Here is a 12,708-nt window from a genome sequence, read left to right on the forward strand (position 1 = left end):
CAGCCTTCTTTAATCAAAAACTGTGTGTGTGTGTGTGTGTGTGTGTGTGTGCGCGCGCGCGTTACCACTGAAGCGACGATGGAAGCGGTGGCAGCGATCTCGTAGTAGGTGGTCCACTCCGAGGCCAGCGTGACCGGGTTGAAGAAGAAGGTCTGCAGGACGTACTTCCTGAAGGCCACATGGTACGGACGCTGCCAGCTCAGGATCACCGCCGTCGGGCTCAGGGGGTAGATGGTGAGCTCCCGGACTCCTGTGGGCTCTAACACATCACACAACCACTGCTGTTGATTTCGTCACTGACTCCTCCTCTCAACAATGGACCGGCTCCGCTGAGGTCTCTTCCTGCACAGGCTCAACATGACCCCTGCACTGATGAGGGACGGCCGTGTTTCTAATGTGGAGGCCCTGCGGGCTCAAACTGGGAGGGCAGATTAACTGAACCCTGATCCTAAAGAAAATCCCTTCACCACCCGACACAGAAACAAGCTTCACATACGATTCTCTTTCACACAGGTGGAGATCAGAAAACCAAACTGGAACCAGTAGAGAAGCAGCAGTGGGACTTGTTGCTCACCAATGTCGATGATGACGGGTTCAGACGGCGGACTGAGCAGGGGCCCGTTAGTGTGATAGACCACCACCCGGTACTGAGCCCCAGGGGTCAGGTTGGTGATGAGGTCGCTCGTTGAGTTTTCCTGCAAGAACATAAAAAAAACTTTATTAAACTTTATCATCCGATAGTTTTTTTTTCTAAAACACAGTGACAACGACACCGTCCAGCCCTGGGCCAGGTGGGTTCAGGTCTCAGGTGTGAAAAGCTGCAGCTCTGAGTAACAACCTGAGTCACTGCTCTCCAGGTTACGGACACAAATCAGAGCCGCCGCCAGCGCCTGGGAGTAAAAGTTTTCCAAAACTCTTAAGGCGAGACATCAAAAGACCCGAGACGCAGGAACACAACTGGTCCAGAAAACTAATAATAAATTGATCGAATAAAAACAGAAATAAAAATAAAGAATTTTTTTAATTGTACCTGGAATCCCCCCTGTAATTAGTTCAGGTCCTTTTAATGTATAAATCACAGTTTGGATTTTATGTTTTTGTTCATTTTTTTTTTTTTTGACCTTTGACAACCCAAACTGTGCAAATCATTTTTAAGACCTATCTCAATGAACTGCCCCCCCCCCCCTTCCCCTCAGATCTATTAATGTTCTGCAACCGAACCATCAAACTCAGAATAACATGACCAGGCGTCAGGGTCAGAACCCCGGGCCGACTCTGACCTCGCTGCAGTAGGTGTTCTCCATCCTCTGGCTCAGGCTCGGCTTCAGACAGGTCATGGAAACCACCGACACCAGGCTGCCGTTATGGCTCTCAGAGGACGGGGCCCAGGAGACGGCGGCAGTGGTGGAGTCCAGCAGTCGGACGCTGACGGCCTTAGGACGCTCCTGCAGGTCCTCCAACAGCTCGCCCCCAGGACCTGGACCAGGGAAATACTGATTTATTGTCCAGGAAACACAAAGGCTGAGTTTCAGAGTCCAGACGGGTCCAACCACCAACATTTATCATTTATTTTTTACCAAATCACTGCAGTCAGCTTTCACCTTAAAACTCCCTTTATGCCTAAATAACCACAGGTTGTACCTGATGTCCCTGGATCACCGGCAGTGACTCTTCATAACTTTAGTGCCTAAGAGGTTTGAGTATTTTTAATGAGATGGACTAAGGGGCAAGTTAAAGGGTAAAATCCACTAAAAACACCTTGACATCCATAATTTATGCCCTTAACTATTCCTGCCTGAACTAAACGAACCACCATGTACTGACTGAGGTAGAAGCTGAACCCGGTGTCGGCGGCGCTCTCTCTGGCCTCGCAGTCTCCAGCCGAGCTCAACGTGGTGACCTGGACTCGGTAGGTCCCCGGCTCCGTTAGCTCGGTGAAAAACTCGTGAGTGTTTTCGTCCACAGTGGCAGTTTCTGTGGAGTTACCTGAAACACACAGACACGCATGAAGGTTTAGTTTTTGTTCTGAAACGCTTCTGCACCTTCCAGCCACCCCGCCCGTGTACCGTCTCTGTAGATGTAGATGTTGAAGCCGTCGTAGCCGGTGGGAGGTCTGGGCGGCAGCCAGCGCAGCTCCAGAAGGATGGGGGGAAGTTGAGTGGGCTGGACGGAGGCTTCAGAGGGGAGGCCCATGCCTGAGCCCGGCTCGTTGGAGTCCTCGTACTCCGACACGACGGCGTTGACAAACTCCTCCTCCCTGTCGGCCGGAGACGGTGCAGTGGGATCCAGCCAGTCGCTTGGAACCTCCGTCGACTGGTTGCTGTTCGGACCGGTGGGGGTGGCCCCGGTCAGGTTCTGTGGGTTAACGGGGATCTGAGTGGCAGCCGCCCCCTCCTCAGATGGATTCTGCTCCTCGGACTGTATCTCCTCCACCTCCTGGTCCTCCATCAGCGGAACATCCCGGGCTTGGCGGGAGGTTCGCCGGCTCTCCTGGGCCCCCTGAGGAGTAACCGTGTCAGGGGCTTCACCTGGACCCAATCTCTGGCTCAGGTGCACAATCTTATGGGAAACGTTGAGGGGGGGGTATGGCACTGTGATGGAGCAGCAGAGAGGAATATTTGGAACAGATGAAATTATATCATCATAAAATTCAAGATTAGTTCCTGCAGTAATCACTTCCTGCGTTTTTCACTCACACTGAACATGTAGACAAATAAACACGTGTTCAATCATATGTGGGAGCAGAACAAACTCCTGAGCTCTGAAATAAACCGATCGAACAGGTTTTATGTTGTGACGGCACCGACAGGAGGTTTTGACCCTCTGTGAAAAGTGTCTGAGTCTGACTCCAGCTCTGGGAGGAAACCAACAAAAGCCTCAGTCCTTCATGAATCTCTCATCGAGCTGAAGTGAGAATGTTTCCGGAAACGCCGCTCACCCCCCAAGCTCATTAATTAGTGTGAAGAGGCGTGATGACAGCAATGAAACGCTGGTTATTCATATGACATCAATAATGCAGAGGAGACGCAGCAGGAGGAGTTTACAGACCGTGAGCTCCCCTTCATCTGCTGCTCATGTTATAATGATCCTCCGCTGAGAGGGCGACATTTTCTAAAGCCTAAATCACCAGCGAGCAGCTGGTTACTCTTCAGATAAGGATCAAATTTACCACAATATGTGTTCACCACCAGCATCAGGTACAGTCCAGAGAATTTAGTATTTTAAAGGCCTGAGGCCAAAACAGAGTCAAATAAACTTAGATCTGATGAAGGGATCCAGTATGCCCTGTGGAGAATTTCTCAAAACACTTAAAAGTTTCAGCTGCTTCTTGAAAACCTCACACCAGAAAGTTTAGGAACTGAATTTTGCAATCGATTCTGAGAGTTGCTCTGTAACTCAAGCTCTGTTTGTACCCAGGATCTGTTCACATTCAGTCAAGGTGCCTCATTAAAGCAGCAGAACTGACAGTGATCAGCTGCTGTTTGCAGTGAACCCATGGGTGCACCGACAATTGTCCCTGGATCCCTGTGATACTGAAGGAAACTTAAAAACTGCAGGATTCTCAAAGAGGTTCTGTTTCCTCTGGTTTCTCAGTGCGTTCATGGAGGTTTATTGTGGCGGGACACCAGAGATGATGAGATCCTCAGGAAGTGGAATCACACTGAATCATCTGCTAAGCTAAGTTTCCCTGTGTTTCAGTCTTTATGCTAAGGTAAGCTAACATTTCCCTGTGTTTCAGTCTTTATGCTAAGCTAAGCTAACATTTCCCTGTGTTTCAGTCTTTATGCTAAGCTAAGCTAACATTTCCCTGTTTTTGTCTTTATGCTAAGCTAAGCTAACATTTCCCTGTGTTTGTCTTTATTCTAAGCTAAGCTAACATTTTCCTGTGTTCAGTCTTTATACTAAGCTAAGCTAACATTTCCCTGTGTTCAGTCTTTATGCTAAGCTAAGCTAACATTTCCATGTTTGTCTTTATGCTAAGCTAAGCTAACATTTCCCTGTGTTTGTCTTTATGCTAAGCTAAGCTAACATTTCCCTGTGTTTCAGTCTTTATGCTAAGCTAAGCTAACATTTCCCTGTTTTTGTCTTTATGCTAAGCTAAGCTAACATTTCCCTGTGTTTGTCTTTATTCTAAGCTAAGCTAACATTTTCCTGTGTTCAGTCTTTATACTAAGCTAAGCTAACATTTCCCTGTGTTCAGTCTTTATGCTAAGCTAAGCTAACATTTCCATGTTTGTCTTTATGCTAAGCTAAGCTAACATTTCCCTGTGTTTGTCTTTATGCTAAGCTAAGCTAACATTTCCCTGTGTTCTGTCTTTTTGCTAAGCTAAGCAAACATTTCCCTGTGTTTCAATCTTTATGCTAAACTAAGCTAACATTTCCCTGTGTTTCAGTCTTTATGCTAAGCTAAGCTAACATTTCCCTGTGTTTGTCTTTATGCTAAGCTAAGCTAACATTTCCGTGTTTGTCTTTATGCTAAGCTAAGCTAACATTTCCGTGTTCAGTCTTTATGCTAAGCTAAGCTAACATTTCCCTGTGTTTCAGTCTTTATGCTAAGCTTCCTGTCTGAACTTTCACACAGGAAGAAGCAGGTTTTGCGTGGTCACATGAAAACTACTGGGAAAGGTGCTGCTGTTTACCTGTCCTGTGGTGCACAGGTGAGTGTGTGATGTCACTGTGTGAAACCAGTGCAGTCTGGAACACGGTGGCCTCAGAGATCAGCTGGAAGGTGATGTTACGGTAACACATCCCTGGTAACCAGTGTTTAAACACCGTCTTCCCCTTGTAGAAATCTACAAACACAGAAAATTATTTTTCAATAAAATATCAATTTAACTGAAACAGAAATTGAAGCTTCAGTGGAAACTAAAATCTGCAGATTGTTCTCGAGTTTTGTAAACAAGAAAAATTTTCTGACTGAAAAAAAATTTCTGAATTTCCCCCATGGGGGATGAATAAAGTATCTATCTATCTATCTAAATACAAAATTAAGAAAATAATGAAGGAAATGAAAAAGCCATAAAGGGAAGTTTGATCTCCAAGTCTAACGAAGGTGGGCGGAGCCCAGAGTAGGTTTCGTACCTTTATAGAGCATCGAGCGGCGCTCCTGTCCCTCTGTGTAGCTGATGTTCACTCTGCTGAAGACGTTTCCCACCGGAGTATCGAATTCAAACTGCACGCCGGTCTCTGGAGCTTCCTTATAGTCCGAGATCAGGACACTGTGCACAGGAAGGGGCTCTGAGGACACAAAACCACACAGGAAGTTAAAACTCCCACACTGATCACACTGCGTCTGCCCCTCAAGAAAAATACATGAAACTTAAATCAGGTCTAAAGAAAATCACCCTTCCCAGAAAAACCCCCCCACCGTGACTTACTGGTGAGCACAGAAACAGTCTTTGTGGGTCTGGACCAGGTCTGCCCCAGTTTAACCAGCAGTCCCACAGTGTAGCAGAGCCCGTGAAACGACGTGTTGATCAGCACAGACTCGCTGGTGTTCACAAACTGCATCAGGATCGGCCGAGGTTCTCCGGAAACCTGAGTGGCGTAGTCCGTGACGTTCTCCTGCAGGTCCGAGCTCTCCAGGGCGACCACGATCAGCCCGTCGTCGTTCACTGACGCCTGCAGCGCCCACGAACTCTGGAAAACACAGACAACGGCCATCAGAGTCAAAACGTGAAACTCAGACAGCGTCCAGACTGACAGGGTTCATCCTCTGAGGGTAAAGGAACAGTTCACCACACTCTTTCACCCACTGTGGGCCGAACAGGGGGCTGCTGGGTAATAAAATCATGTTAACTGCACAGAACCAGTGGTCCACTGAACACGCAGATCCAGTTACAGGAGTGACAGCTTAAACACTGGTAAAAGGTCATTTTGTGCAGGGAGGCAGTGAAGCTGCAGCGGGCGGAGAGGTGACCTTTGTGCTGCAGCTGCGGGGGCAAGGGTGGAGGCGCAGAACATCGGCAGGAGTCCACACGATGAAGGCTGGAGTCCCACAGAGACCCAGTAATTAGACTGGGCCCTGAACATCTCTCATTACAGAAAGGAGTTTCACAACAAGCAGCTCTTAAAAATCAACAAACGTTTAAGTCTGAGTGATTGTGTCTGACAGTATTTACGTCTCTAAGGTGTTCAGGAGCTGTAGGAAAAGAGATGTTCAATGTCGGTTGGGAAAACACAGCGTCTAAGGCACAAATGATGTAAACTCTCAAATAACGGCACAAACAAATGGAAAAACAACCACAAGTCAGTCCCCAAGTGGCTCCGTCAGGGAGTGACCCCCGCCCATCCTCATTTTCTAACAGAAATGATGCATCAGTGTCAGTGTAGTAACAGCCACAGTGTCAGGAGGAAAGTTTCCACTGAAGCTGCTGATTTCTGACAGGAAGCCATCCCTGAGGTGCTGCATTTAGGGAGCAGGTCAGGGGTCGGACGTTGGATGTTTCTGAAAAAGGCACAACTATATCAGAAATACTTTTCTGAGCTTAATCCAACACGGGACAGAAACGACTGTTCATGCGTTTGCTCTGAATCGTCCTATCTGTCTCGTCACTCGAGCTTTTATTACAGCGGCGGAGCTGATTTCCTGTTACTCAGGTCACATTCAGCCGGTCTGATGCTATCTGCCGTCCTTTCATTAAATGTGACGGCAGGAGCTCGACTCCGGCTCCTGATACAAACTGTAATAACGTCACTGAGCTGTTCCTGCCCCTCAGAACAAACTGCTGATCGGTCTGATAAAGAACCGACTAAAAGGATGAAAGAACATGAAGAAAAACTGATTTTCAGAAAATTGTTCGGTTTTTACGAAGAATCAGTTTGTGCCGGTGAGCAGAGTAACGTGAAGCAGCTTCCCGATTTGGTCACTGAAGCATCATGGGAGCTCCCAGTAAACTAAAGGTTGAGTGTGAACATGACAGTGTCTGTTCTGTGAAAAAAAAAAATATATATATATAGATTCATCTCTCAATCTCTGATTGATCACAGTAATAAAACAGACATTTACTGCTTCAGTGCAAATGATTAAACTCAGCTCAGAGTGACGCCTCCTGTTTCTGAACGCTTTAATCAAAATGTCTCCACATTTGATGTTTATGGTTCATGTGTTTCTCTTTCACTCAGCGTCAGAACAAATGAGACAGTTTTCTAATAAAGTGACGTTGGACCCGCTGTGGTTTGGAGACACGAGCTTTGAGTTACTGCAGGAAATAAAAGAAATGGACCCGTAAATTACACAGAGCCACAAAACTGAACTCTCGCTTTAAATCAGCGTTCAGAAACACTGGAGAGAAGCTGTAACCTTTATTTTATTCCTAGTCACAGAGAATTGATGTTTCTTAGAACATATTTAACTTATTGACCGTCCTTCTCAAGTACGAAAAATCAAGACAAAAATTCAAATATGAAAACACACAGATGCAGTGAGGCCTGTATTTTAACCATCTCCCATTAAAAGACCAAAAGACCAAAAAATTGATTTTGGGCCCTAGTATTTTTTTCCCCAGTTACATGCTCCCAGTTAATCACTAGGCAAAGGAGGTTAGGAAACAGCACAGTGGTTGGGGACTACTTTCAGCGGCGGATGAGTCCACAAAGGGAGACCTATAGCAGAACAAGGCGATGGACTGAACTACAACAGTCCATTGGACGCACATCATCCCGGGGGGGTCGGGACAAAGGCAGGAAGAAAAAAATTTCGTTGCCACGGCAACAGCACTGAAAGCAGAGGGTGGGGGGTTGGGGGGGCACTCATTATGTCTGAATCCAGGATTTCCATGGACACGGTGGCAGAGGCCTCGAGGGCGGCACACTCTGAATGTTAATGTTCCCCTGCGTCTATACAGACGTCACAATAAAAGTAACGTTTCAGAAGAGGAAGCTGCCAAAATAAAGCTTAAAAACAGCCTGAGTGATAATCTCACACACACACACACACACACACACACACACACACACAATGTATTCACAACCATCCATCATCTAGACCCCCTTAGTCCTAACCAGGGTCCCAGGGATCTGCTGGAGCCTGTCCCAGCTCTCTTTGGGTGAAAGGCAGGGGTCCACCCTGGACAGGTCCCCAGTCCATCACAGAACATGTTCACATTTTCATGTATTCTCTGGTTTTTGATGTTTTCACTGTCAGAGAATCAGTTTTTTCCTGTAAAACCTGTGCAGGTGTGTAAACATGAGCACTCGTGATCGTCTGTGACATGAGCCTGGTGGACTGGTGGACTCCACCTCTTCTCTCGAGGTCCACTCACACAGCAGGTGAACTGAATGTTTCCTAGATTAAAGGACTTATTGACCATGAGAATAATCACACAGAAACAGCAGCATGTTACTTTTTACAGCGATCATCCATAGCTGCTGCACCATGCGTAACGTAAAGCAGTTCCTAATCCCGCAGTAAGCCTCTTAACTCCCGCACTAGGTGTAATTCAGCACAGATCTGCTGGCATGGAAGCTTTAGACTCTGGAGGGACGTTAGAAATGTGCAGACAAGCTGGTTTGTGATGTATCTGATGTTTGAGCGAGGAAAACAACAGGCAGCTCAAAGTGCTGTTTGGATTATCGCTGCCAGGGTTAATCTCCATATGGGAACGTACACTAATGGTCTGACACAGGAGAACGAGCGAACTGCCCATTCAGAAGACAAGGAACCAACACTTTCCCACCCTCATCTGTTCCACTTCATCCAAACGCCAGCACAGACCGGCTGTGGCCGCCGAGCTGTGACCCTGGACCTCACATTCAGTTTCAGGCTGATCTGTTGTCCAAAAACGTAAAACTAGACTCTGGTTAATAAGAAAATACTGTTTCGTCTTCAAAAAACAACAAAGCACTAAAGAGCTAAGGTTTGTCTGTTCGCACCAGCAGCTCCAGCCCTGGAGATTTAATCCTAAGAACAAACGAAACCACCAACCCCTCAATGAGTTCACGACTTCAGAGACTGTGTCACAAACTCCAGACTCTCTCCAAAAATCAGACGTCGCTGTGAGAAGCTGCAGTGGAACCAGAGCCTGTAAACAGTTACGGCCGGTCTCAGAGTCTGGAGCTGGTTTTTGGAAACAGACGGGCCTCCCATTGTTGGTGAGGAAGAACCATGTGAGCCAGGTCAGCGGTGTGGCTCCCTGCTGGGTTTTTAATAGTTTTTGGACAACAAGGGAGGTCTACGGCTCAGACCGATGGGACATTACTGCCTGAAGCTGCAGCTACAAATGTGAGAAAAGACATAACAGATGACGAAGTGCAGATTTGTGAGGCTCAGAGTTCATCTGCCAACTGGACTGACGGAATCAGCCACATGTCTGAGGCAAACACAGCCCGATGAATGAAAACAGCTGGGGGGGGTCACTAATGAGAAAATGCTACCCTGGAAGGATGAGGCCACCCCCACCTCCTCCACTGTTTCACCAGCGTTAACAAAGACGACTGAGGGGCAGCTCACAAAGTCTTCACCGGGGGACCGCCCAGCAACAAAGGCTCACCCCCCACCCACCCCACCCCCGATCGATCAACATCCTCGACAGCTGATCGGACGCTGTAATCGATTGGGATCCAGACCTGATACGAGACCCAGTATTTGTGTCGTCAGCAGGGCTGTGACTCAGGATCAGCTGGAGACTAAATCCAGAGAAGCTGCTTGTTTGCCCCTAAAGTCAAAGACCAGAGATTCTGATTCTGGTGAGAAGTCGACCTCAGTCTCTAATGCTCAGACCTGAACCAGCTCTCAGTCTGCTGCTTTGTTTTTAATTAAACTCCACATTCATCAGGCAGGACCTGAGCTCTGGGCCGCTCCTCAGATCCACCCAGACCTCAGAACCTGATCAATGCCACTGGAGAACCAATCTGTTTGTAGGACTCATCCAGATTGGGTCAGATTCACTTGGTACTGGCCTGATCACCCCCCAAACACTGAGACACAGAACTGGTTCACATCACATCTTCCTGTCCTACTATAAATAACAGTCGGGCTGAAACTAAAGGTGATTTCATTATTGATTAATCTGTGATCGTTTTCTCCACTGATCAGGTGATGTCATAACTACTTTAACTAAGGATGACTCATCAATAATCTGTCGATTGACTTTATGCCATCGATTAATGGACTAAATGGTGTAGGTGAAATCCACACAGACCTGGGCACAGTTCGCGGGCCACGGCCGCACACCTGTGCAGGTAAATGAGAAGCATCGGCAGCAGCTGCGCGAGACGGCTGAGCTGTGCGCGGGCCCCGGTGTGTGCGCGCTGCTCGCTGATGCCCACAGACACGGGAGTCACAGCCGAGTGACCCAGTTTCTGCGGGACAACGAGCTGCTGCCGCCCCACGACCCGACCCGCACTGTCTGACTCCGGCACCACCCTCCGCACCGACCCAGCCCACATCTGCTGGTTCTCCCGACACAAAGCCCGCAGGCTGCTGCTTCACATGACACCAGACATGCGGCAGCTGCTGCGAACGCTCCATATTTAGCCGGAAAACCGCGTCCTTACCTGGGCGAAGCAGGTCACACACACGGCGAGAAGCAGCGGGGCCAGCATGGTGCCGCTGGGTCGAACAGCTTCACGACACTCCGGGTTTTGCTCTCGGTCTGTTGCGCGTCCAAACAATGGCGATTTTTCTGCCGCATCGGAGCGCGGTGCCCCCGCTCCGCGCACGGATTCACTCTGCGGTTTGTTTCCGCTCTAACCGCTCAGCATCATCTGCATCATCGTCGTCCAACCGGACCGCAGCTCGAACCGGACCCGCAGTGATTCGGAGGAAACAGGCCGGGCTGCGGGGTCCATGCCGCGGCCTGGAGACGAGCAGGAGGTCGGTGTCAGGGAACCGTGATGGAGCTGCTGCTGCGCGGCGTCGCCCCGCCCTGCGCTCCGGAGGCTGCACGGAGACACGCACACCCCCACCCGTCCATCTTCATCACCATCATCTTCATCAGGAGGCCACCGAGCCGGATGTTTGTGTTCCCCCTGCGGGTTTGGAGAAATGTTGAGACAAATCCCCGCTAACAGAAAGTGACAAAATCACTGGTTGATCCTGATCAGCCATCAATATGTGAAGTGAAATCATTTATAGTCAACTATGGTCAGTCCATGTGGTCTCAGCTATTTCGACAGGAAATCAATAAATATTAGTGTCAGACTAACGTGGAACTGGGCTCAGGGACTGACAACAAGTTCAGGTGAAAAGCAGCTTTTCTCCTCAGATCTTCAACATCTGCCAAAAATCAAACTGGGCTCTTGGTCAGACCCGCAGACCCGGTTCGTACCTGCTGGGCTGCTGAGGCCCCCCGCTGGTTAAAGCTGCCAACTGCTGCAGCAGCTGAACAGACCGAGGGCGCCCCCTGCGGGTGGAAACCACGACACTACATTAACCACAATCCTCCTGGTTCACTGCATTTATCTGCACATAAGGAACAAAGTCATTATAAACCACATGATCCGCGCACGCGCACGCACACATTATATTCCAGTCTGTCACTTTATAATAAACAATCTGAGAAGTCACATTACAGCAAATTCTATTTAAAACCTTAAGGCTCGTTTCCACCTCACCAAGTTCCCCCAAGTTCTAATAAACCACAACCAGACACAGAAAGGACGAGAGAGAGAGAGAGAGAGAGTGTGTGTGTGTGTGTGTGTGTGTGTGTGTGTGTGTGTGTGTGTGTGTGTGTGTGTGTGTGTGTGTGTGTGTGTGTGTGTGTGTGTGTGTGTGTGTGTGAAGTACTAAATTTGCTTTAGTACCAAGAGGAAACTGTTGTGAGTTTAAACCAAACTCCATTCAGAAATGTACTAATTGAACACCAACTCATTCATTCCATAGAAAATACATGTAAAACACCAGATACTGGTAATACAGTACTACAGTATTTATACAGAACTACAATATTTATACAGAACTACAGTATTGATACAGTATACATGAAGCAGATAATACCTGCAGTAGGAAAGTAGTGCAGTACTGTCACAGTATCTACTCACTGAGAAGTTTCCTGCTTTGGGGTCTCGGCACTTTGACGACGAGCAGAGCTGAGACTTTCCCCTCGGACAGAAAACACAAGATAAAAAGGTTTCTGGGACATTTTCTAGAGCAGTGAGTCAGAAACGGAACCAAAGTTGATCTGACCCACCTCTGTGTCAAAGCTGTTGATGCTGAGAGAAGTAAATAGGCTCAGGGAACTCGGAGCCTCCAAACTATGTGTAATTTATCAGGTTTGGGTGGAGACCGAGTCCAAGACACTTTAAAAACGGGCCCAGTGAGAACGCAGAGTCCTCCCCGGGCCGGACCTTAGCCCGAGCGAGCTGCTGAAGCCCGAATGCTTCCAGTTTCCTGGAAGAAGTGAGAGGATCAAGCTCGGCGCTTTCCCAGAAACTCCCAGGACTCACACGAGGCCTGGTGCCGCTTCCTGCAGCTTCATTTAACCCTTCACCGCGACTCTTCACCGGCAGCTTCATAAACCCGAGTCTGCACGTCTTAAAAACCCAAAATACAACCGTAACACATCGTGGACACGGACACGTGATTCCGGCAGCCTCGGATTTAAGGTTTAAATGTTAAATGCAAAATTTGAATCTTTATTTTTTTAATCTCAAACTCTGAACTTTCTGAGTCTGATTCCCTGAAAATCTGAATTTTAACCTCAAGAACCAGACTTGGATCTAAAAATTCAAACTTCTGGTTTTTATCTCAGATTCTTGTTTAAAATT

At 48.0% G+C, this 12,708-nt stretch overlaps 1 protein-coding gene across 4 annotated transcripts in view; it reads right to left on the reverse strand.

The window, feature by feature from the left end:
* ptpro (protein tyrosine phosphatase receptor type O) overlaps positions 1-12,117 on the reverse strand; it is a 32,326-nt gene extending 20,209 nt beyond the window's left edge. For 2 of the 4 annotated variants that reach the window (XM_026326951.2, XM_026326950.2), the window contains exons 1-11: positions 11,983-12,117; positions 11,271-11,345; positions 10,498-10,971; positions 5,379-5,640; positions 5,083-5,238; positions 4,641-4,793; positions 2,067-2,591; positions 1,825-1,986; positions 1,281-1,477; positions 575-695; positions 66-259 (exon numbers count right to left, since the gene is read on the reverse strand). In XM_026326951.2, coding sequence (XP_026182736.1) covers positions 66-259; positions 575-695; positions 1,281-1,477; positions 1,825-1,986; positions 2,067-2,591; positions 4,641-4,793; positions 5,083-5,238; positions 5,379-5,640; positions 10,498-10,545 — 1,818 coding nt within the window. In that variant the 5' untranslated portion in view covers positions 10,546-10,971; positions 11,271-11,345; positions 11,983-12,117. The remainder of the gene's footprint in view (positions 1-65; positions 260-574; positions 696-1,280; positions 1,478-1,824; positions 1,987-2,066; positions 2,592-4,640; positions 4,794-5,082; positions 5,239-5,378; positions 5,641-10,497; positions 10,972-11,270; positions 11,346-11,982) is intronic. The other 2 variants (XM_026326952.2, XM_026326953.2) reach the window with 2 other exon arrangements.
* Between the last annotated feature and the right edge of the window lie 591 nt (positions 12,118-12,708).

The sequence above is a fragment of the Mastacembelus armatus genome, chromosome 23 (assembly GCF_900324485.2).
Source record: "Mastacembelus armatus chromosome 23, fMasArm1.2, whole genome shotgun sequence".
Classification (NCBI taxonomy): Eukaryota; Metazoa; Chordata; class Actinopteri; order Synbranchiformes; family Mastacembelidae; genus Mastacembelus; species Mastacembelus armatus.